The 27,917-nt window shown below is 32.9% G+C and overlaps 1 protein-coding gene across 1 annotated transcript in view; it reads right to left on the bottom strand.

The window, feature by feature from the left end:
- The window catches only part of LOC116277404 (uncharacterized), a 338,567-nt gene that overhangs the window by 43,261 nt on the left and 267,389 nt on the right, over window positions 1-27,917 (bottom strand). The window contains exon 9 of the mRNA XM_072955917.1: window positions 7,529-7,612. Within this exon, the coding sequence (XP_072812018.1) occupies window positions 7,529-7,612 (84 nt within the window). The remainder of the gene's footprint in view (window positions 1-7,528; window positions 7,613-27,917) is intronic.

Below are 27,917 nucleotides of genomic sequence, written 5' to 3'. Positions count from 1 at the left end.
GAAAAAGGCATACAAAGAAAAAGGAAAGTATGGCCCATTTAAACAAACAAAGTAAATTTACAGAAACCATTCCTGAGTAAGCATGGAATCATACTTATTAGACAAGGCTTTAAAACAACTGTCTTAAATATGTTCAAACACTAAGGGAAAACATGGACAAAACTAAAGGAAATCAGGAAAATAATATATAAGCAAAACAAGAATCTCAACAAAGAGAAATTATAAATGGAACAAAATAAATTCTAGAGCTATAAAGTACAATAATGAAAAGTTAAAAAAATCACTAGAGGTATTTAACAATAGATTTGAGCAGGCAGAAGAAAGAATCAGCAAACTTGAATAGAGGACAATTAATATAATCAAGTGTGAGGAGCAGAAAGAGATAAAGTGAACAGAGCCTAGGGGGTCCTGTGGGACAGCATCAAGCATAGCACCATACACATTGTGGGAGATGCAGAAAGAGAAAAGAGAGGAAAAGCAGCAGAAATCTTTTGAAGAAAAATTTTCAAGCTTAAGCAAACAATAGAAAAAGATATTTCATCATTAGTAGACTCAACCTATTGAAATACTAAAATTCACATAAAAAGCACTGTTAAAGTAACTGCATAGGTAAGTATATGATACAATATAAATGCATTTTTGGTTGTAACTCTTTATTTCACCTACATAATTAGAAGGTACCTGTGTAAAGCATTAGTCTTTAGTCTGTGTTGATTAGCATATAATGTATAGAGATACTATTTTTAAATTAAGGAAATGGGAGGGGATAAAGCTATATAGGAGCAATATTTAATACATTATTGAAATAAATTAGGTAGTAATCAAAATTAGATTGCTTTAAATTAAGATATGAAATGTAATTTTAGGGAAATCAATAAAAATTAACTCAAAATCATATAGTAAAAGCAATGAAAAAGGGATTAAAATACTACACTAGAATAAAGCAAATTAACACAAAAGGAGCAATAATGGAAAAATAGAGTAACAAAAATACATGAGACAAAGAAAATTAACAGCAAAATGTCAGATGTAAATTCTACCTCACCCATAATTGCATTAAATGTAAATGGACTAAACACTTTGATTAAAATCCAGAGATTGGTGAGTGGATTAAAAAACATGATCCAAAATGCTGTCCCTCCTGTGCATAAGAGGTAACTTCTGCCTAACTGAATTGAGGTGGGACATCTGTTCTGTCCTGCTTTGGACTCAAACTAAAAACATTGGCTCTTTCTGGGTTGAACATGCTAGCATTTGGGTTGAAACCACGCTATCATTTCCCCTGCATCTCCAGCTTGCCAACCGCAGCTCTTGAGGCTTGTCAGCCTTCATGAACACAGGAAACAACTACTTATAATAAATCTATTCCTCAGGGAGTGGCCCAGAAGGCAGAGTAGGAAGACCCGGAGCTCATCTTTTCCCACAGGCATACCAAATTAACAACTATTTACAGAGTGACTAACAATCCATGAGAATGACCCAAAGACTAGCAGAAAATAATTTGAATTTCTTTGACTAAAGATATAAAGAAGGAATCATAATGAGTTAGAGAGGAGGGCAAGAGATGCATTATTTTTGGGATCCATAGCCTAGGATTGACAACTCACAAATGACAAGATAATTACAATTGCAGAGGTTTTACCCAGGGAGTGAGGAGTCTGAGCCCCACATTGGCTCCCCAGCCCAGGGGCCCTGCACCAGGAAGATGAGCTCCCAGAATGTTTGGCTTTGAAGGCCAGTGGGACTTACTTATAGGAGAGCAAGAGGGTTGTGGGTAATAGAAACACCAATCTTAAAGAGTGCACACAACATCTCACATTCCAAGACTCAGGGCAGAAGCAGTAATTTGAAAGGAGCTTAGGTCAGATCCATGTGCTAATCTTAGAGAATCTTCTGGAGAGGTAAGAGGTAACTGGGACTCACATGGGGACATAGATGCTGACAACAGCCATTTGGGGGAACTTATCCTACAAGGACATTGGTGCAGGGAAGTGCCATTTTGGAATCTTCCCTCTAGCTTATTAGTGATAGGACCCAATCCTGCCCACTCACAGGCTGGCACAAATCCTAGGACACCTCAGGCCAACCAGTTACCTAGGTGGTGACAAAGCCCCATCCTCTAGCAGGCTGGATGTTGTCGACTCCTTAAGCCTTCAGCCACCCGAGGACATGGACCTGCACAAAGGAGGGCCCAGGATCTGGCCCACCTATCTATTAGTGGGCCAGAATGAGCCTTGGGACCCCTATGACCTCTGTAGCCAGCCACCTCATGACCCAGTCCCATCCATCAGCTGGCAGGCACCAGGGCCAGGATTCCCCAGGCCATGCAGCCAGATATAACTAGAACCAGCCCCATCCCACATGTGGCCAGCAGCCTCCCTTCAAGGCAGGGCATGGCAACCAACTGGGCTGGGGCCAGCCACACCTACCAGCATGCCTACAGTAGTCAGTCCAACACAGCACATGGATCCATGCAGCCCACATAGATGGCACCCCTGGAGTATATAGCTCTGGTGACCAGAAGGGAGTACACTGCTGGGCTCCACAGAACCAGGTAAATATAAACAACTGACCAAATACAAAGAAATAAAAACAAAAAGTAGAAAAAATAAAGTGACAGAGGAATATGTTCCAAATGAAAGGGGAAGATAAAACCCCAGAAGAAGACTAAGTGAAACGGAGATTAAGCAATCTACAAGGTAATTACTAAAAGATATTTAAGACATTTGAGAGAAGAACAGATGAACAGAGTGAGAAGTTTAATAAAAAGACAGAAAATATAAAGAAGAACCAGAGCTAAGAATACATTAACTGAAATAAAAATTATGCTAGAAAAAAATCAACAGTAGATAAGATGATGCAAAGGAATAGACCAGTGAATTGGAACACAGGAGTGGAAATCACTCGAACTGAACAGAAAAAAGAAAAAACAATTTTAAAACATGAGGATATTTTTGGGATATTATCAAGTGCATTAATGTTCTCAGTATAGGGGTCCCAGAAGGAGAATAGAGAAAGAAAGGTGCAGATAAGTTATTTGAAGACATAATAGCTGAAAATCTCCCTAACCTGGGAAAGGAAACAGGCATTAGATACAGGAAGCCCAGAAGGTCCCAAACAAGATAAATCCAAAGAGATACCCAGACACACTGTGATTAAAATGGAAAAAATTAAAGACAGATAAATAGAGAATCTTAAAGGCAATAAAGAGTGAATATTAAAAGCAGCAAAGGAAAAGCAGAAAGTTACATTCAAGGGAAGTCCTATAAGGTCATAAGCTGACTTTTCAGCAGAAACTTCAAAGTCCAGAAGGAAGTGGCACAATGTATGTAAAGGTTTTATCATAAATGGATGTTGAATCTTGTCAAAATATTTTTCTGCATCTCTTGAGATAGTTGTATTACTTTTACTCTTCAATTTGTTAATGTGGTGTATCACATTGATTGATTTATGGATATTGAACCATCCTTGAGAACCTGGGATAAATATCACTTGTTCATGTATATGATTCTTTTAATTTATTGTTGGATTCAATTTGCTAGTAATTTGTTGCAGATTTCTACATGTATGCTAATAAGTGATATTGGCTTGTAATTTTCTTTTTTGTGTGTATGTGATATCTTTGTTTGGTTTTTGTATCAGGGTAACACTGACATCATAGAGTGAGTTCAGAAGCACTCATCCTTCACAATTATTTAGAACAGTTTGAGAAAGATAGGTGTTTCTTCTCTAAATGTTTGGTATAATTCACCTGTGAAGCCATCTTTTCTTGCACTTTTGTTTGATGGGAGTTTTTCTTATTACTGATTAAGTTTCATTCCTAGTAATTTATCTATTCATATTTTCTACTTCTTCCTTATTCAGTCTTGGGAGGTTGCACATTTCTAGGAATTTATCCATTTCTTCTAGGTTGTCAATTTTATTGGTGTATAACTGCTTTTATTAAACTCTTATGATCTTCCATTTTTCTGTGGTGTTGATTTTAAATTTTCCTTTTTAATTTCAGATTTTACTTATTTATACCCTGTCTCTTTTTCCCTTGATGAGTCAGGATAAATGTTTATCTTTTTTTTCTAACTTTCCAACGAACCAGATCTTAGTGTCTTTGGTCTTTTCTATTGACTTTTTGTCTCTAGTTCACTAATTTTTGCTCTGATTTTTATAATTTCTTTCCTTCTACTAACTTTGGTTTTTGTTCATATTTTTTCTAGTTCCTTAGGTGTACAGTTAGTTTGTGTATTTCAGATTTTTGTTTTTTCCTGAGGTAGGTTTGTTTCATTTATATAAATTTCCTTCTTAGAACTGATTTAGCTGCATTTTATAAGTGGTAGTGGGAAAACTGAAATGCAATAGCTGCATGTAAAATAATGAGTTTAGAATATTCTCTCACACCATGTACAAAAATAAATTCAAAATGGATTAAAGACTTAAATGTAAGACTGGAAACCATAAAACTCCTGGAAGAGAACATAAGCAGAATGCACTTTGACATAAATCATAGTAATAGTTTTTGGATAGGTCCCCTAAAGCAATGGAAATAAAAGCAAAAATAAATGAATGGGACCTAATTAAACTTGAAAGTTTTTGGACAACAAAGGAAGCCATCTACTAAACAAAAGACAACCTACTGAATGGAAGAAAATATTTGCAAATTATATGACTGATAAGGGATTAATATCTAATATACAAACAGCTCATACAACTCAGTATCAGAAAAATCTGATTAAAAAATGGGAAGAAGACCTGAATATATATTTTTCCCAAGAAGACATATAGATGGCAAACAGGCACATAAAAAGAAGGCAACATCATTAATCATCAGAGGTATTCAAATTAAAATCAAAATGAGGTATCATCTTATACCACTCAGAATAGCTATCATCAAAATGAACACAAATAATAAATGCTGGCAAAGATGCAAAGAAAAGTGAACTTTTGTACATTGTTGCTGGTAGTGTAAATTGATGTAACCACTATGGAAAACAGTATGGAGGCTTCTCAATAAACTGAAAATAGAGCCACCATATGACTCAACAATTCTACTCCTGGGTTTATATCCAAAAAACCAAAAATATGAATTCAAAAAGATGCATGTACACCCCAATGCTCACAGCAGCATTATTTACAATAGCCAAGATATGAAAGCAACCTAAGTGTATATATATATATATAGAATAGTGTATATATATATATATACACATATATATGGAATAGAATACTATTCAGACATAAAAAAGAACAAAATTTTGCCATTTGCAGCAATATGGATGGACTTGGAGGGCATTATGTTAAATGAAATGTCAGACAGAAAAAGATAAATACTGTATGATATCATTTATATGTGGACTTTAAAAAATATAGTAAATGAATGAAAATAACAAAAAAGAAGCAGACTCACAGATATAGAGAACAAAGTATTGGTTACCAGTGGGGAGAGGGAAGAAGGAAGGGCAATATAGGGATAGGGGATGAAGAGGTATAAATTATTAGGTATAAAATAAGCTACAGGAATATATTGTATAATACAGGGGAAATAGCCAATATTTTCTAATAACTATCGAGTATAATCCTTAAAAATTGTGAAACACTATATTGTACACCTGTAACATATATTATGCAGCAATTATACCTCAATAAAAAATAAAATACAATAAGACTAGTTTTGTGATCTTGGAGGAAAAAAATCAAATAAGCCAATATAAAAATGGGCAGAGGACCCTAAAGGGCATTCTTCCAAAGAAGATACAGATGGCCAACAGGAACATTATTAGATGATCAACATCACTAATCATCTGGAAATGCAAATCAAAGCCACAATGAGATATCACTTCAAACCTGTCAGAATGGCATTATCAAAAAACAACAGATAACAAGTGTTGGTGAGGATGTGTAGAATAGGGAACCTTTGTGCACTATTGGTAGGAATGTAAGTTGGTGCAGCCACTATGGATTAACAGTAAATAGACTCCTTAAAAAATCAAAACTAGCACTGCTATACCATCCAGCAATTGCATTTCTGGTTACTTATCCAAAGAAGATGAGAATACTGATTTGAAAAGAAATATGCACCTCATTGTTCATAGCAGCACTATTTACAATAACCAAGACATGGAAGCAACCCAAGTGGCCATCAACAGATGAACAGATAAGAAGATGTGGTGTATATATATATACAATGGACTATTATTCAGACAAAAAAAATGAATGAAATCTTGCCATTTGTGACACCACAGATGAATCTAGAGGACATTATGAAGTGAAATAAGTCAGACAGAGAACGACAAATACTGTATGATTTCATATATATATGGAGTCCAATAAACAAAACAAATGAACAAACCTAACTAAACATTAATAGAGTCATAGATACAGAGAGTAAACAGGTGGTTGCCAGAGGAGTGGGGTGGGATGAGAAGAAAAATAGGTGAGGGAAATTAAGAGGCACACACTTTCAGTTTCAAAATAAATCAGTTACTGTTAAGAAATTTACAGTGTGTACAGTGTGAGAAATATAGCCAATAATTATGTAATATCTTTGTATTGTGACAGATGGTCACTAGACTTTTCATTGTGATCATTGTGAAATGTATAGAAATATAGAATCACTATGTTGCGTACCAAGGAACTAACATAGTGTTGTAGGTCGATTATATTTCAAAACAAGCAAACAAACAGAAAGAGATCAGATTTGTGGCTAGCAGATGAGGGGGTAGGGAAGACAGAATTAGATGAAGGTAGTCAAAAGATACAGATTTCCAATTATAAGATAAATAATACTAAGGATGTATTGTACAACATGATAAATATAATTAATACTTCCATATGTTATATATAAAAATTTTTAAAAGAGTAAATCCTAAAGTTTCTCTTAGCAAGGGAAAACATTTTTCCTATTGAATTTTGAGTCCATATGAGATTATGAATATCCACTAAACTTACTGTGGTAATCATTTCATGATATATGCAAATCAAATCATTATGCTTTATACCTTAAACTTATACAATGCTACATGTCAATTACAGCTCAATAAAACTGGAAGAAAAAAATCTCTCTCTCCCTCTCTCTCTCTCTATATATATGTATTTGTATATGTATAATTTCTATTGATTTTTTTGAGAACTTAAGAACTCTCACTAATACAACAATTAACTTCATTTTTTAATGTTGAAAACTGGATTCTTTCTCTCATTATGATCATGAACGAGAGAAATACAATGGATTTTGCCACTTCTCTTGAACACAGTACTGAAGATTTTAGTCAGAGAAATTAGGAATATATTGAAATAAAAACATCCTTACTTGAAAATAATAAAACTACCTCCACTTATAAAGGACATAACCTTGTATATAGAAATTCCAATGGAATCCACTAAAAAACTATTAAAGCTAGTAAAGGAGTATGGAAAGTTGAAAGTTGAAAGATCAATATTCAATATCAACTTTACATGTATATATTGACAATGAACAAATCTGATAATTATAATAGTTAACTTCTCAGTGTTCACAGTGAGAATTCAACCCACTTACCATTGATAGATATTGACTTGGAGGCATGTAGTCAGGTGCGTGTTCCATTGAGAAACTCACTGCTTCAGGGGCAATGGCAATTGGCTAAAAGCAAAAGTGAAAAGCCCATTATATAAAGCTAAAGTGCTATAAAAAGAAAACCATGGCTGTTTATAAAAGGCTTAGACATCCTTATAAGCCTTTTAATATTTTTATGAAAAAAATTAGAACATAAACTGTTCACATGTACAATGATGATTACATAAACAGTTAACATTTATTGAGTACTCCCTATATGTTTGGCAGTATTCAATGTTAACTCCTCTAATCCTCACAACTATATGAGTTAGGTACTATTCCTATGCACATTTAACAGATGACGCCAAGGCTGGAGAATTAACTTGGCCCAAGTCACATAGCTAGTAAGTAATGGAGTTGGGATTTGAACTCAGGTAGTCTGATACTAGAGCCCACAGTTTTAATCACTAAACCCATGTACTAAATATAGGAATTTAAATGTATATTATAAAGATATGAATGGATTTATTTAGCAATCCTTGTATAGTGCTTACTACATGCTAGGCTCTATATTTAGTTCTTCAAAAATATTAACTCACTTATTATGGCTTAGTGTCATATTAATATTGCCTCAATACGGACATTTGAAGAAATATACTATGTATAAATACATTGGATCATTTTACTTTCCATTCTATTCTTGGAGGAAAAAAGTGTAAAATTAGTACACTTTAAAAAAGTGAATATAAGTGGAAAGAAGAATTTGTCAAAAATGGGGCATTTATGTGTGTTGAAAAATCAACTAGAGGGTATATAGTTAGATTAGATTATTTCTATTACCAATTCAAAGCTGTGTTTAAGATATTAGCATCTAAGATTATATGAAAAACCTTGACCTTAAAACAGCCTGAGTAGATCAGTTCACATCAGAATTAAAAGCACTAAAACTAGTCTGTGATAATACTATGAAGCAGATAATGTTTATCTCAGGTGATTTCTGATTACTTTCTCTTTTCACTTTCTCCAATATTAATTTCCTATGTCTTTTAGACTTCCTTGATAAACAGCATTTGGAGCCAGTGGTTTTGAGTCCTGGCTTTGACATTCGTAAACTGTGTTCCTTTGGGCAAGTAAAACTCTTTAAGTCTCAGTTTCCTCATTTGTAAAATAGGGATACTGTTAATATCTTCCTCACATGGCTCCTGTGCAGATTGAATGAGATAATGCAAATAAAGTGCTTTGCATGTAGGTGCCACAAACTAATACTTAACAATATTTGTCTTCAGAATATGAAAAATACCACCAACTAAACCTTGTGACATGTCAAGTAATAAAAAATGTTGGTGGAGTCCCTACTGTGAAATATGAGGGGTAAAATTTGGACATGTTTTTGGGAATTCAAGTCTATTTTTCTTGATGGGTGAGTACCAATGGCATTAATTAGAGTATTTCAATTAAGACTAACAAAGCCTTAACGTATATATAAAAACTAATTTAAAATTTTGTTGATTCTTTGATACTATGAACATTAGCTAGCCTTGTGAGATCTTCCAGCTTAGTTGTTAAAACTATCCTCACCCATTTAGCGTAGTGACAGTTGAATTCAATCATACTTGTTGACTTTAGTAGTTATAGTGATCTAATACCACCTTTTGTGTTCTTAGCAGGATTTCTCAAAAGAAAGCCAAAGTTTGGATAGAGTAGAGCTCATTTGATAGGTTAAATATCCTTTAATCTGCTGAAATGAAAATTTATGGGTTATAGCTTTGATAAAGAAATCTTAGGGAGAGAAATCAGGGGTTTCAATCATTATTTTATCATGTTTGATAAATTGAAGCCATACACTAATTACTTTACTAAAATATAGTGGGAGAATTGAAAACAGCAGTTCACAGATTTTACTACTCCAAGGCTGAATACTGAAAAAAATACAGGCGAAACTGGCCCTTAAGATGCAGGTTGATGCAAGAAAAGAATGACACCTTTTAATGTTGGAGAGGGCTACATTTTATTTTATTTCAGCTCAGTACAAAAGGGTTTTCCTGCTCTTCATTCTTCCTCAATCTTACCTGATTTCGAAATAAATAATATGGATTAAAATTAAATGTCAGGTCTGTGTATGAATTGGAAAAAGTCAGGAAGTATATGTATTATATGGTTAACAGTGACTACCTCTGGGAGGAGGGACTTTCATTTTTTACTTCACACAACTTAAAAAACGTTTTCGTAAGCCTAATCAATAAATCATTTGAAAATAAACTCTAAAGTCTAATTTCATCTGCTAAGGAAAAAAATAATTCATATTCAGGCTAGAAACAAAGCACTTTAAACCCTGTTTAGTATGTCATCTATAAATGTATGTTATTTATAAATGATATATAATGTATATTTTACATTAATCATATTTTATAATATAGTTGCATATTATAGTATATCATTTATTATATATACTTGTTATATATACTATATCATATATACATTCTGTATATATACAATCATATAATATATACAATTTGTTTATTACTACAGAAATAAGCAGGTACCTTTTTTTTCCCTTATTAGCAGCAAAATTTCAAGACTACAGATTAGTGCTTAAAAGTTTATGATTTTCATTTGTTTAGCTGACAAATTTTCCCTTTTAAAAAGTTGCTTATTCCTCTTTGTTTTAAATCTATTATGTTAACTAATAAATACACTATACTACTAACAAACAATCAACAAAATTCAGCAAATTGTTTTCTTAATAGATTGTTCTAAGGCTAGTTCTGAATCTTAACAGACATGTAACATAATCATCTAACAAAGATTAGTATTGATGATACTTATTATAAGTGAAGAGACACCTAAAGCATTTTTAAAAGACCGAGCTACTTCTTGAGACTAGGCACTAGGTAAATTTTCACAAATCATCCACTAATTAGATTGCCAGCATTTCAAGGACATAAACCATATGATGTTTATTTTTGTTCCTTATTCCTAGCACATAGTAGGGGTTCCATAAATGTTTGTTGAACTAACCTGAATAATAAATTAAAGAACTGAAGTTGCACTGATATAAAAGAAATGCATCATAAGAGTCAGAAATACTATAAGAACTTCTAATAATGGAAACATAAAAAATAATCTTGCAGTGAAATTTGGAACAGGGCATTAATACCATATGGGCCCACAGAAAGTGTCAAATGTTAATATATGTGAACATCCAAACAAAATTTAAGAGCTGAGAGACACTGGAGATGACAACCTAAATTTTTCTCTTTTCAGATAAGAACATTAAGACACAGATATGATAAGCAAATCACTCAAGGTCACACTGTAAAAGAGATTACAAATATCAAAACTTTAGTTACTTCATTTTCTGAACCAAATATGACACATAGTTTGACAAAGGATAAATGAGTAGTACACAAAAGAAAGGATCTGATAAGTACCAAAAGAGGTACTGATACAGTGTTACAGGAATCAAACCAAAAGCAAATTCTTTTCAGAGAAGTGATGCAGTGTAGTTAAGAATAAGGAACCTAGAACTGGAACACTAAAGTTCAAATCGCATTCAGATACTTTTTGCTGTGTAAACTTGAGCAAGTTATTCAGTGTCTGTGTATCTAGTTTCTCATCTATAAAATAGGGATGATAATAGCACATATTGCTGTGCATTATTGCAAATTAGCTCGTATGTAATTGGTAAAAGGGAAATGGTGTCAGGATAAATTTGAAATTGTGTTACACAATTTTTCAGTATGTTATTTTTTTGAAGTTATCAGGAGCAAGCTTTATCACAATTAAAGAGAAAGCTTTAGTAATATATGAAGACATTATGAAAGTGTTTAAAATCCCATAGAATTACCTCCCTTTATTCCTAGTAGGGTCTTCAAAAAACAATCTATTTTCCTCTATGTTAAGGTATCTAGGGATCTGGAAGTAACACTTCCCCTTGTGTTAACAACAACAAAAAATTTTTGTAGGTTTTCCTTTGATCATATTTTTTTAAATGTAGCTAAAACCAGTACCTATTGAAAGTAAATTTCTTTAAGGACCAATATCTTGAAAGAGAAAGTATGAGCCCCAAGGTATAAAGGTGTTAAATATGGACTGATTATTTTAGACTGTATATACTAATGGAGATTTAAGTGTACTAATATTTTTTATTAGGAATAATTGTTATTGTTAGGATTGTGGTTACCAAGCCCCAACCTTATTTTTCCTACATTTCCATTATTTTTAAGAGCAATTATGTAGAACATGAAGAGCTTTCTTTTTTTTAAATCAACACATATATGATATTATAGCAAAATGCAGTTATTCAATAAATATTAGTAATTATTATTCTTGACAAAGGATGATTAGAAAAGGTTTCATGAAAGATATTATTAACTGGGCTTAAAAGAATGATAAGAAATTAAAGAAGTAGAAATTGCTGAGAAAGATTTCAGGAGGAAGTAGCATGAACAATGGCATCAATGGACAAGGCTGCAGTATACTAAGGATGGTAAGTTTATTTTATTTCCCTGATGGGGAACAAATTATGGGATATGATATTAAAAATGTAGGTCAGTTCTGAACTGTATGACAGAAACTAACAAAGCTTCTTTTGGTTTCTGAAAAAAGGTCACTTTTCATTTTTCAAGGTAATTTATTTGCTTACTATAGATCCAGGTATAATGACTGTTCTGTTAACACTAATATCATTTTATTTTCCATATCGGGACTTTGATTTCAAGGTTGCCAAAATGAAAATGAGCTATTTACTTTGAATCTTTTGCAAATTTGCAAATCATTAAACTTTTCCCAATTTAGCAAAATCTAAAATACACAACTTAAATGGGATCCAGAGATAGAAATACAGGATATTTAAATGCATAAAACAAACTTGTATAAACAAAGCAAAAAAACAAATCAACAAATTTCTATCCTTCCAATTCTAGTACAGAAGAAATCAAATGCTAATATTTTCCTGCTCCATTACATACCTCTCGGCTTTCTAGCTCCTTATCCAACTTTTAAGTTCTGATTTTTAATCTTGTAATTTCAATTGGACTTTCAGTGCTGCCAGTCTATATTTTTTTTCACTCCTGATTCCCAGTCCCTCAAAAGCCATGCCAAACCTTTACTCCTCTTTTCAAGCCATCCAGACAACTCCCACTACCCTCACTCTTAGAATGTGTCCATGCTTTATGAAGATATACTAACATAATCTTTGCTGATGCAACAGTATATTTTACTGTGCAAGAATATGAATGAATAAACATCCGTATTTTGTTTAATGGGTATTACCCATATTGGGTAAAAATAGAAATGAGGGAGCCTACTTTGGTTGCTATTACATCATGTAAAGATTAAGTCAAAGGCTAATAGACTTACCTTGTAAACAAACATGAAAATCCTTAAGCCATATGTGCCTATTTTCTTTCCTTCTCAGTGCTTTAAATATCCCACATCTACTCTGTTAATTGGATGGTATGATTTCCTTGGTACTGAGAAAAGAAATCTTTCTAATTTTCTCCATAATTTTATCTCATTTTAATATCTAACATTTCCAACAGCTTTACAACTGCAACTGAAAGCATTCACGTACAATTTAAAAAAGGTAGCTGGTTGACACAATTTCTGCTAATGAATCTGATGTAAATATTTTTTTTTAATTCCTCAGTTAACAGCATTCCACTTTGCCTAAAATTCTATACTTACAATAAAGAAAGCTTTTACTTTACATAAGCAGAATATTAGATACCATGTATTTAATGTTATTCCAAAATCTCAAAATAGACAATAGATAGTTAAAATATATCAAAATTAGCTGTACATATTGTTTTGTGTCTGAACTTCTATGTTACTCAGTTAATAACTTTGATTTGGAATGCTGCTCTTCTTTAGTGAATATGGATGGAACTGACATTAATTAATCTGGCAGAGTGGAAACCATAACAATTCTTGCCTCCAAAAAAAGCAATGAGAGAACTAGAAAAATGATAAGAATCATATTTTTCAGAACTCTGAAAAATAACCAAAGATTTGCAGCAATCACGAAGAATTTACTCAACAAAAATGGTAGAATCTCACTAAGGACAGCAAGCTCTGTGGCATTTTTCACTTGTCCTAGACTCATTCCACCTGTCTATGGTAAATTAACACCTGAAATCATTGTGAAACCAATATCCTAGTAGCCTCTAGAGGAGGCAAAAAAGGATGGAGCTATTTCAAAGTCCTATTTCCAAAGAACTGTCATTAATTGACCTCTCTGATAGTTCCACTGAAGATCTCACTCAGAAGACTATCTTTATTTACCTGACTAGGAGTTCATTCATGAAACCTTTTCCTTGGGATATTTATTGAAAACAATGAGAGGCAATATTTAACATTGTGACTGTCAGAGGTGGTAGATAGCAGCTGAGGCAAATGTTAAACTAATCAAAGAGCTTCAAAGGAAAAACTAGTGAATGATACATTCATAGGAGCTTTGATAACCCTCAATATATTCATGAGGAATCTAAAAGGCCTTGGGTATGCATATAGTGTGCATGACCATGATTGTGAACAGACTCAGGGAAAACCTGAGAAGGCCCTAAGCTCTCACTCATAGCTGACATTGGGGCTCCAGGAAAGCATACATGAAGGTTAAGGCAGAGTTGTCTACTGCCTAGCTGTGTGCTGAAGGCATGCCCAACATACACAGAGGCTCTCAGCAAAGAATGAGATTAATTTTTTCAAAGACTTTAAGGAAGTTTCTGTGCAATCATTAGCTGACCACTAAACTAAGCGAGCAGGAATCTGACTGATAACATACGGCAAAGATAAAGATTTAAAGAATTAGTTCAGAGAAATCTCTGAGTAGACAAACAACAATTAAAAATAAAAGAACATAAGGAGAGAGGGGAATCTTATTTCCAGAGTAGTTACATTATATTAAAATGTCCAGTTTCCAAAAAAGGTTATGAGAAATGCAAAAAAAAAAAAAAAAGCATGTGGCCCACTCACAAGGACAAAGGTGATTAATAGAAACTCTTCCTGGGGAAGCCCAGGACTTACTGGACAAAGATTTTAAAACAGATGTCTTAAGTATGTTCAGTGAACTAAAAGAAACTATTTCTAAAGAACTACAGGAAACAATGAAAATGATTTTACCCAATAGAGAATATATACAGAGATTGACATTATTTTTAAAAAAACCAAATGGAAACTGGAGTTGCAAGGTATCACTGAAATGAAGAATTCATTAGAGTGGCTCAATAACAAATTTGAATGTGAAGAATAGAGAATCAGTGAACTTGAAGATAGTCAACTGAGTATCAATTCTTAGAAATTTTTTAAAGAATTTCAAAAATTGAACAAAGTCTTGGAGACTGGTGGGACAATGTTAAGTGTACCAATATACACATAATAGGAGTTCCAGAATTAGAAAAGAGAGAGAAAAAGGCAGAGTTTATTTGAAGAAATAATGGTGAAAACTTTCATATTTTAATGACAAATATTAATCTACACATCCAAGAAGCTTAATAAACTCGGAGGATAAAATCAAAGAGAACCCCACCAAGACACATCATAATTAAACTGTCAAAACCAAAGAAAAGAGAGAATCTAGAAAAGCAGCAAGAGAGAAGTGACTCATATGTATGAGGAACTGTCAGTAAGATTACGCCTTGTTTCTCAGAAACCATGGAGGCTGGAAGACATATTTAAAGTGCTGAATTAAATAGTCTGTAGCCAAGAATTGTGTATTCAACAAAACTTCCCTTTAAAAATGAAGAAGAAATTAAGATTTCCAAGTTAAACAAAAAGTGGGAAAAACTTTCACTAGCAGGTCTCTCCTACAATAAATACTAATGAGACTCCTTCAGGCTGAAATGAAAGGATACTGGACAGTAACTAAAATCTACATGAAGAATAAAGAACACCTTTAATGGCAACTGTGTAGGTAAACATAAAAGATGCTATTAATGTATTTTTGTTTGTAACTTTTTTCCTGTGTGATTTAAGACAACTGTATACAGCATTAATTGTAAATTTAAGTTGATGGGCACACAATGTGTAAGATACAATTGTGACAACACAATAATAGCACAGAGGAAGCATGAGGGAATTGAGATACATAGGAGATACGTTTTGTATACTCAAAATTAAGATAGTTATCACCCGTAGAGAAACTTCTGGGAAAATAACTAAAAATTATAAAGAAATAGAAACAAGGGGATTAAAATGATACTTTAGGAAAAATATATTTAATTCAAAAAAGGCAGTAATGGGATATAAAGTTGATTTAGAAAGCATAAGTAATATAAGAAATAAATGGCAAGTGTAAATCCTACCTTATCAATAATTACATTAATTGTACATAAATAAACATTCCAATTAAAAGGCAGAGATTGGCAAGATGGATAAAATGAAAAATGTGATTTGATTATATGTTTTCTACAAAAGACTCAGTTTAGATTACAAGATACAAACAGGTTAAAAGTAAAAAAATGGAAAAAATATATATGCCATGCAAACAGTAACCAAAAGAGAGATTGAATGACTATATTAATATCAAACCAAACAAACTTTAAGACACAAATTTTTACTAGAGACAAAGAAGAACATTTGATAACAAAAAACATTAAATCTATCAAAAGATAAAACAATTATAAACATATATGTCCCTAACATGAGAGCTCCAAAGTGCCACGAATATGGATGACAGGTGGTTACTCACACCAACTTAATCATTAAGTAGAAAGAAATTTCCCTGATATGAAGAGCAAATTCTCTTTAAGATTCCTTTAGAATGTGTTGCTAACAGATATGCAAACTCATTTTTTAATGCATTGTATATAACTGTGGAAATAGAGATGACAGCAGTGTTTTGCAACTACTTAATTTAAAAAACAGAAATAACTGTTTGGCACTGCTGTCTGATTAAGCAACCTCTTTGATGTTTTAGTGCTCAAAAGGGGAGAGGATCCATGGGGGAATGTCCTTTACTAAATTTTTCTTAAGGTTCAAATAATAAAATTCATCAACTACAGAAGCAAGAGATAAGAACATGCTGGTTTAAGCAGAGAAACACACACACACGAGTGCACACACACACGAGTGCACACACACACGCGAGTTCGTGCACACACACACAAAATATACGTAGCTTACTGACCCAGAACTTCAAAGTATATTTTCACTCGTTTAGATAAAAACAGAAATATCAATATAACACTACAGTTGAATGATTTTCTACAACATCACATGCTTCATAGAAGGGATAAGATCATTATTATTCCAGCTACACTCTCCTACTAATGGAAACCTCAAAATTTTAAGTTATCCACATTTGCCCACTGCAAATAAACAATAAGCTTGAAAATTTCAGTGACAAAACTATCATTTCAGTCTTCTATACCGAAAGAATTTCATTAACCTTTTGCAGAGACCACCATTCACTTTCAACACTATCCAGAAATATATTTCACTTGGACCAGACAATGAGAAATAGGAAATTATATATATTTTTTCAATTTGAGCATTACAGAACTGAATTATTTCTGCTTTCCTTAGCTACTCATGGTTCTATTCTCCATGCTCCATGACATAGGCCCTGGAGGATATCAAAGGGTTCTTCTTATTCCCCAGTATTCTTTCCTAATCTTAGAGATCTTAAATTTAATGTTTTTCCCACTTGTCCAGGATTCCCTCCTTGACTGGCTATATCATTAACCATATAATCTAAGCTTTCTAGAAATGTTGTTATCTTCTCCTGTTGGATATAGGAATATTCAGATTAGTTAATATCATGGATCTATAATATCTCTCACCACAAGTGGATTCTGCTATCACAATATATTCTAGCCCCCAAATCATCAAATGCAAGGGTTTCACTTATGTAAAATATGTTATCTCTCTATGACATCAGTGCAAATAATTCAAAGTTCTGAATAAGTTTATTTGAAAAGGAAATGTAAGAAACAGCTTTGGAAAAAGACCAGCTGAGTAGTATCAGGCACCAGTAAAATGTAAATAATAAAATTTATTTCAAAAATTCAATAGAAACAAATATATTCATTTGTTATCAAGTAAATTTGGGGATTCATTGTCTTCAACTTCCTTTACAAAAGAAACAAAACTTTGACTGCAAAGCTATTCAAATATATTGGTGGGCACTTCAAGTAATCAATCCAAAATGGCCAGGACTGGAATATTCCTCAAAATAGAGTAAGATCACAGATAATCTCATAGGAGTTCAGTGATTTATCCTTGGCCACAAAAATAGTAAGGCAAGAGACATGATTGAAACCCAGGTTTGAGAAGTTCTGAAGACTATGCTCTTGATAGACTGTACCAGTGATTCTAAAAGTATGGCCCTTAAAGCACAACCATCGGTATTAGCTGAGGAATTGTTAGAAACGCAAATTATTGGACCACACCCCACATCTACTAACTGGGAAACTATGGGGTTGGGGCTCAGCATTCAAGTTCATTAAGAATTGCTCTCAACGGAAACGATACATCTCAGCCAAAAAGAAGGAAGGAAAAACAAAGTATTTCTCATAGAATGTAATTCACACTAAGCATGTGATAAATATAAAAAAATTCTCAACAGCAGTGAATAAAATAAAAGGAAAGATTAGAGATACAGTAAAGAAACGAGTAAACTCTTTCTAAACAGAGTAAATTTAGGCCAGCTTTTGAATTCCCCATGATAATCTTCAGTATCTTCATCTTGCCTTTGATGTGAGCACTATCTCCATTTTAATATTTTATATTACTTTTAAGCAGTTTGATATTTAACTGGACATAATATGCCTATGAAAGAGATTCTTAAATTATATGTTATTAAAATACATACACTGCATTAAATCAGGGCTATTTCAATAATTCCTATGAGATTGATGTGCGGTCTACTGTTCACCAAACTAAACGAAAGTTAAACAAAGCAATTTTTTTATAATACATTATAAGGGATCCTCAACTTGTTTACATTTTTAGTGGAGCTAGGTCATTTTTTTAAACAGTCATGGCAACCATGAATATAATATTCCAGATATATTTGTATGAATTGGGTAAAATTTGTAGGTCATCAAAATTTTCTGATGGAAATTGATGCTGGGGTGATACCTATCAAAATAGGATTCAAAATTGAATTCAATAGCAGAAAAATACTGAAGAAACATTCAGTATATTAAGCTGATACTGCATTCATCAGGTGATATCATGCTACCTTTTCTAAGAGACTATTTCAAACACCTGAAAATTCAGACCAGGCCCTCCATCTGGAAGCATGCATTCTCGCAGTATGAGAATGACTGAAAGACTCAGTCAAGTAGTTGTATTCTTGGCAGTCTCATCTAATTGTGTGGTTAGTTTCCTCCCTGTTTTGCCTTAAATAGAGGAAAGATTTGCCAAGAATAGGGGAAAGTATCAGAGATACCCAATGACTGTACATATTTTGGGTGATCTCTGGGCCTAGAATTTAAACTTACTACCATTCTTTGATTTTGTTTTAAACTAAAAACTCTAAGACTCTTTAGTGATACCTGTTGTATATGGTGGTGTGCCTGGGAGTACTTGAAGACACAGGAACAAATTTTTCCTTCATCCTGGAGAGTCATTTTTATCTCATGTAAGCCACAATATTATTTTTATATGACATATGACTTAAACATATAATTGGCATTTATTAAAAAAGCACTATAATGAAGAAATGTTGATCTTATTCCTTGAAACTTTTCATGATATCTCAAGACTTGAGGTGAAGGAGATACATTTACTTCCATCTGCCTAAGGGCATTTTGCAGGGGGAACTGTGAGAATTACTGAATAATGACAAGTTCCCTTGGTCTTTGCAAATAAACAAAAACACTGTCCAATGTGAAAATAAGTTTATTGAAAATACCATAAAAATAAAACATCACTTAAGAGGATTTTCAAAAGTTTATCAAGATAGCATCATGCAGTAGAAAGGACACTATACATGGAATCTGGTAATGTAGGATATAAGTCATGAAAACTGACCCAAGTCTCAGCTTTGTCATGTAACTTGCCATTGAATTTAGGGCAAGCTTTTTAATCAGTCTGATGCTCAGAGACAGTGGGGCATAGTATTCAAGAACACTGGATGTGTGGTCAGATTAAGTTCAATTCTTAAGTGATGCCCCTACAGTCAAGGAATGCTAAAGATAGGAGGCAAACACCAGAAGCTAGAAGAGGCAAGGAAAGATTATTCCCTAAAGCCTTCAGAAGTGCAGGGGGCCACTCATGACCTGAGGGCTGCCGAGCACAGAAACTGGGCCTAAACTCCCAGAGTGCGGGGCGTCAGGCTCTAAGGCTGACTGAGCAAAGACAATCTCTGTCCCGCCACCCCTTTGTTAGAAAAACAGCAGGTGCATTTGGAGTCGGAAAAACATCTTGATGCCATTGAGTTATTAAGAACAGGGGCTTCTGGAAAGAGAGATACAGGTCACACAAGTTAGTGATCTTAGTAACAATCACCTGAGTTACCAATACACAAGTTACATAAATTAGTGATCTTAGCGACAATTACCTGAGTTACCAATACACAAATCTTAGCCTAGAGGAACAATACAGTAATCAATAATGTTAGCTCATGGGGAACGGTTAGTCTTGATTGATGAGAAATATAAACAATAATGATGTATGTAACTATGCACAAGTTACTGATTTTAGTACACATTGTTAAGAGATCATAAAAACAATCCGTTACCTATGATACTGTTGCCTATGGGTTAAAAGCATATAAATTAACTGCTGGAAATAAACACGAGGTCCACTCTTGACCTAGCGTCTTGCGGGCTAGAGTGAGACCCTCTCCCCCAGCTTTTAGTCTTGTCTTCCTTTTAGTCTTGTCTTTCTTTTCTCAGTCCTGCAGCACAGATTTCTGGACCTGATCGATTGTCGGCTGGCTCCGACAAGAAGGAGCATAACCTTGCCAACATGTTGATTTTGGACTACTAGCTTCTAGAACTGTGAGAGAATAAATTTCTATTGTTTTAAACTTTTTATTTTATGGCAATTTGTTATGGTAGCCCTAAGGGACAAATACAACCATTATAAATTTCAGTTTCTTTAATGGTATTTACATTTCACTCAGTCATTGTAAGGATGAAATGGTGTAATGTATATGAAGTGTGTATTGTGTTTATCAAATATTAGGTCTAATTATTGCTAGTTGGCACATTTATAAATGAAGTAATACTTCTGGCTCAGATGATTACATCCTGTTGTAGTGATGATCAAATGAGGGAATAGGTGGGGAAATACTGGGGTGGTAATGCATTCTAAGAGATTTCTAATTTTATGTAATTCTGTATATCTACCATGGAGGTGTAATTGGATTTCAATCCTGGAAAAAAATTAGAAATCAATTCCATCAAAGCCAAAAAGGACTATCACCTTTGCTTTGTTATAAAATAACTGGAAAAAAAATTTTGTCAGGATTTTCCAAAGAGCATGCAGAGACCAACTTTATTTACCCCTTACTCCAAAATTGGGAAAGATATATAAATTAAGCAAATTAAGTTTCAAACACCCATAAAATAAATTAGCTGCCAAAGGAAGGGACGGGGCTCAAAGTCCAATATTTCTTCTAAACAATTTTACATAAAATACCAAGTAAATAAATTAATATGATTAACGTCTTAAATAATAATTTGTGTATCCAATTCTAACTGAAATTTGCATATTCTGAATTTGAGATAGTGTGTAATCAGGGAAATGTGCAAAAAATTAAAATCACCATTTCTTCCTTTTTTCTGCCACCCTTATACCATATTAACTATGTACTAAAGCCTTTCAAGTGTGAGAGATCTGAATTCACTTAAGTATGAAAGTGTATTTAGCTATAATATTTAATAGATAACAAAAATGAAAAAAAGCATTTAAACAGAAATAGCTTTGTTAAATAAAGAGCACGTCATTTCCCATAACAGGAAATACTATAACTAAAAATATTTAGCCAAGTACCCCATCAATACATTAACTAATTTCAAGAAATTATTGATTGTACAAAAGTGGGAAAGATCCATAGATTTTTTTGTAATGCATTTATTTTTCCAAAGTTGCTTTTATAATTCTCTATATAATAAATGTTTAGCATAACACTATGGAGAATGCATTAGACGTCTTTTATAAAACCATCTATTCAGATCAATCTTATTTGAATTTGAACTTTGTGTTGTTTTAAGTAGATAGATTAGCATATGATGGTTTATTATATTTAATTATTTAATAAAATTTAGTGTTTAAATTATAATTACTTATTTTGAAAGTTTAATAAAATATTTTGTTATATAATTATATAATTTATATTAAGTATAATATAATTACAAGATAATTATAAGATAATTGTAAACAGAATAAATATATTATAAATTTAAAAAGCATATTGTTATATATTATATAATGTTTAGATATTGATATATGTATATGAATATATAAGTTATATATATATATATTTGCTGGTTGAGTCACTTTGAACAAATCTGAGCCTCAACTTCTTCATCTACAAAAAAAGACCAAAACACCTCCTCTACCTTCCTTACAGAGTTGATGTAATAATTAGTTACATGATTACATAAACTAATAAATGTCAAAGAAGTTTATGAATATAAAATACTAAAATGTATGAAGACAGATGATGGCAGCAGTGATAATATCAACACCTGACTTATAGATCTCAAACACGTTTGTAATGCCATCTCCTCAGAACAGCCAAAGAAGGTTAAGATTCAATTCAGTTCTTTGGCTGAATTACAAACATCGTTAAAGGGAAGTCTATATTGATTAAATTAATTTAAGACACACAAACACATGACAGGCTTTGTATTCAAATTAGAAAATGTGATTTTTGAGAAATATTTATTTGAAAATCATTGCTGATAAGAATTTTTTTTAAAATTATGAATTATCCTGTCTGTTTCTTGTCCTTAGGTTTCTTAAACAAATATGATAAAAGTTAACTTAAGAGAAGTTAAAAGGAGGAAAAGCAGAATCCCTACATTAAATCCACAAAGACAATATATGTAATGTAGCAGAATAGTCAACTGTACATGAAAACATACCCTAGGAGAACTCCTACACACTGATTGACTGAATGCATCCTGTCACATGCTGGTTTGGTATATTTTGACAAAAACTCTCTCCTTGACCAAACTCTAATCAGGATTCTCTGATCCATTTTTAGATTAGGTCCCATCTTTCAGCGTGTCCTTAAGATCCAATTTTAGCAAGAATCCAGTGAAGTCCGTTTAGCCAGAAAACCCTACCATTGATACCTGTCACCTTTGATACCTAATAACCCTTCTCAACCCCCATCATCCCCTGGGTAATGTCTGTAAAATGCTTCAGTAAGAATCCTGTTAGGTCAGTTTAGCAAGAATTATCCCCTTGCCCTCTTAATTTTCCATCCACTCTGCTCCTTGGCTATAAATTCCCACTTTTCCTCATATTTGGAGTTGAAAGCCCATTGCAGTAGTTACTATACCAATTGCAGCATTCCTGAATAAAGTTTGCCTTACAACTTTAACAAGTGTCATGAATAATTTTTTCTTTACCAATCCCTTGAAGAAAGAACAGGAGAATTAATTAGTATATATGCATGGTTAGTTCTACACAAACAAGCTCCTTTCAATATTGCAATGTATACATAAGGAAAATATGTTTGTACAATGGGATTGAAAAAACACTTACTCTGGATTAAGCTTTTTGGAATTTCAGCAACTTGTAAGAATTCATGATTGAATATACTGTGTAAAGTAAAATAAAATAGAAATTAAGTAAAACATTTTCAGAGCCAGTAAAAAACACATGTTCCCTTTTATGAGTCTTTATGAATAACTATATTAAAACACAAATCTTCTCCTGGAAATTTCTTAAGAATGAAAGTGATAATGAAAATGTTTTATGCAGTTTTTCATTAGAAACACTCAATTAATTTGATTTAGTATGAGTTTTATAAAGCACTGAAATTGTGATAAAGAAAGCTGCACTTTGGGACGAGGGGTACTCTTTTGTAGAAACCCAGGAGACCTTATTTAAATATTAACTATTTATGTTCAACTATAAAGAACACAATAATAGATCCTCTGAGCCATCTCAATTAGAATTTATTGCAAAGATTTTTATTTTGGACAGGGAAGTTTGGAGGACAAATATGCCATACCTTAATGGAAGGATCTTGGTAAACAGCATGATGCAATGGCATTGTTTTATCCTAAAAGGTGACTTTATTTTACTTATTTTTATTTTTTATTTTTTTAAAAGGTGATTTTAAATTTGATACCAAATTGCTGTTTGGGGCAAGGTATTTAAACATTCTTCACTTTTCTCATCAGTAAAATTAGGATAATAAAAGTTCCTATTTCATAGATCCTTTGAATATACTTAAAGTTGTTAATATATGTACTGCACTTAGAATAGTGCTAGGAACATAGTATGGAGTATGAGTGCTAGAATTATTATTGTGATTGTTACTATTATTTCAATTTCTTGTTGGAACTAAAATACTTTAAAAACTGAATGCAAAAAGCTGAAATGTAGTTTTCTAGATCCCATGGTCTCCCCAGCTCTGGGTTGTATATTGTAGAGACCACAATGATCCAACATCTATTTTAAATTATCTATGTAATTTATTGTTCTATTGATATATAAATCATGTCTCAGTGTCTTTTTTTTGGCCAAGAGAAGTCACTTTTATCACTGTAGGAAAGGGAGAATCTAACAATATATGAATTATATGAATAACGCATAACATAAGAAAAACACATGGGGAAAGAACAACAGGGAAGGCAATAAGATGCTATTCTAATCGGTTTATAAAAAGGTCCTGCATCAGAAATTCACAATCCTACCCACTTCTAAAAATATATTTAGACATGTACAGAAGTGATGGGTTTGTTTTTGTGATTCTCTGGCTATGAAAATGTGGAAACTCAATCTACTTAAATTAAGCACTGTTATAAATGTTGCTAGCTTTTAAAGGAAATTCTTCCACCAAATCATAATGTTATTCATAAGCATCTAGAGAATGAGTTTCATGAGTTTAGAGGAAATACTGATAAACACTATTTATTTTGAGCAGGAATATACTCATCATTCACTTTTCCTTGAAGTAAGAAAATATATTGAGCAATAGGCACATGAAAAAATGCTCAATATCACTAGTTATCAGAGAAATGCAAATAAAAACTACAATGAGGTATCACCTCACACTAGTCAGAATGGCTATCATTCAAAAGTCCACAAATGACAAGTTCTGGAGAGGCTGTGGAGAAAAGGGAACCCTTCTACACTGCTGGTGGGAATGCAGTTTGGTGCAGCCACTGTGGAAAACAGTATGGAGACTCCTCAAAAGACTAGGAATAGACTTACCATATGACCCAGGAATCCCACTCCTGGGCATGTATCCAGAAGGAAGCCTACTTAAAAAAGACACCTGCACCCCAATGTTCATAGAAGCACTATTTACAATAGCCAAAACATGGAAACAGCCTAAATGTCCATCAACAGATGACTGGATAAAGAAGAGGTGGTATATTTATACAATGGAATACTACTCAGCCATAAAAACGACAACATAACGCCATTTGCAGCAACATGGATGCTCCTGGAGAATGTCATTCTAAATGAAGTAAGCCAGAAAGAGAAAGAAAAATACCATATGAGATTGCTCATATGTGGAATCTAAAACAAAAAAAAATGAACATAAATACAAAACAGAAACAGACTCATAGACATAGAATACAAACTTGTGGTTGCCAAGGGGGTGGTGGACGGGAAGGGACAGACTGGGATTTCAAAATTTGTAGATACTGACTTGCATATGCAGAATAGATAAAGAAGATTATACTGTATAGCACAGGGAAATATATACAAGATCTTGTGGTAGCTCACAGCAAAAAAAAATGTGACAATGAATATATGTCTGCTCAGGTATAACTGAAAAATTGTGCTCTACACTGGAATTTGACACAACATTGTAAAATGACTATAACTCAATAAAAATGTTAAAAAAAGAAAAGTAATCTCACAGTTAGGCTAATATCTAAACCAAGTACATATAACAATTGTTTATTTAATGGTTGCTTAATATCATACAGCTCTAAGAAGCTAACAAGATAGCTAATTGCTATGGTGTTGTTACACAGACTCTAACACATTCCTGTCAACTATGAAACATTAAAGACATATTGCTTTTGGTAAGGATTCTCATTATTGTTTTGTCTATCACCAAAGAAAATTAGTTGCATCTTTTATGTGTAACAGGCAAAATGAGGATACTTATTTTAGAAGGTCTAAGTTATAATAGGAAATAATTGAAACAAATAGAATTGGTGGTAAAGCTAGAAAAATAGCTTTTAACAGGGAAACCATTATCATATATAGTAAGTATGATTTTATCATTATACATGATAAGGGGCTTAGTTAATATTTAAACCAGTAAAAATATTACAGGCTTTTTATTACATTCTACTCCTATTCTAGGACTGTTAGTTATCTAACTGTATTTTCTTTATTAGTAAGTTAAGCCACCTATCACTTCCAAATTCACTTTGAATTAGGACTAACCCTTTTTCAGAAACTAAATGAATTAATGCTAGATCTGTGATTTGTATCAAGGAGAAACAGCCTTTGTATGATAAAATGGCTCATGCATATAAATAGAAATAGTGTTTTTTACGATTTTTATTTATTCGATATTGGTATAATCGCAACTACTACAGCCAGAGGGTCAAAAGTGTTTTAAAAGATCATCTCCAGTGAGCATTCATATGTAAAATCCAAAATAATATTCTAATATGCCTTCTTCTTGTTTGATCCCAAAGAAAAACACAAATTTGGTCTCTCCTAATAAACTCATTGTCAGAATGGAGGACAATTTAAATAATTAGATTCTCAAGTTAAATAGCAGTAAAGAATGAAATTCAAACAGCCACATTAACAGTCTGATAGTTGTGAAAAATTCTTAAGTTATTGAACAATATACATGTAGATTATTTAATTTGACATTTGAGAACTGAGTTTTCCCAGTTAGGACACTGATTAACCTTGAAGATCATAATAATATCTAAAAAGGAGTCAGAGAAATTTGCAAATAGGTTTTCCAGAAAGTCACATGGGCTCATCAAGGAGATTGGCCAGAATTTTCAAACGCTATCTAATCTGCCATTGCCAATATAGACAGGTTGAAAGTTTTATTGTTCTTATGTTACCCTTTTTTCCATAGCTCTGAATATAAGCAAGTCAATCTACTGTTTGTATGGTGTGATGTCAAATCCTTTTATAGATTGCCAACATTCTTTCCCTTTGGCTAACACAGAGAATAAAATTCCAAGCCATATATACCTTCTTTTTCAGGATAAAACAACACATTAAAAACCCTTTATAGAAAAAAAATATATTTAGCCAAAGGTTTAGCATTCATTATTATATTATCTGTGAATAGGGCAAAGGTAAGATGACCTCTGATTTAAAAAGAGAATAAAGATCTGAAATACAGTCTTCTGCTTGGAAGATCAAAGACTGGATACATTTTCTTGCTTTACCATCACATAATATTTTTCCTATGTCAGGACTATACAAATATTTGAATTCTATAAGATATCTCCTGAAATATTATGACTGAATTATTGGTCCCAAATAATACCAAAACAATCTATTGATTTAGACCCAAACTCTGCCAAAATAGTTATTTTGTGCCACATGAACACAGCTTAAATGTTTGTTGCTGTTCTCCACCTTCATGCTCAACTAATCAATAATGGACAATATGTATGTGAGTCTTGTTGATTATGGATCTCCACTACAAGAAGACCTAGCTGTGTATTTTTAAGTTATCAAACAAAACTCTAAGAAGAACAAAACAAACAAAAAGAAGTTTTAATCTATTAATAGTAAACTTCCTGTTCCTATTGCAGAAGTGAGTGATACTTAACAAAAATAGAAAAATTCTCTTGTTAGAGCTCTAAACTGTAGCACCTTCAATGATAAATGGAAAGTTACCATTGAGAAATGCTAAAAACACTGGGCACAAAACAACTTCATCCAACCCCTATGCTGAGACTTGAACAAACTTAGCATGACTTCTAACAGCTTAAGGCCACGTCCTTAGTGTGACCCCATGTCCCTTAAAATTCCTGCCTGAAAAGCTCAACACCGCCAGGAGAATTTTGTTTTAGTCAAAGCCTGGTGATAGGCTGGTAGGCCCCTGAACCCCCTATTAGAAAAGTTACTTTAAAAAGGTTGCAATTATAAATCTTTTCTCTATCCTTTGAGATGTAATTATTTCTATTACCCAGAACTCTATTCTCAAGGACTGGGAGCCATATCCTTGAAATGCAAAGATTCAAGGCAATAGATTTCACTTCAAGTCCCTGTAGAAGGAAAAGGGCCTAACTTCAGTGAGAACCTT

This window comes from Vicugna pacos, chromosome X (assembly GCF_048564905.1).
Source record: "Vicugna pacos chromosome X, VicPac4, whole genome shotgun sequence".
In the NCBI taxonomy this organism is placed as follows: Eukaryota; Metazoa; Chordata; class Mammalia; order Artiodactyla; family Camelidae; genus Vicugna; species Vicugna pacos.
Note: the sequence above shows the minus strand (reverse complement) of the source record. Positions and strands in the feature narration are given on the sequence as shown.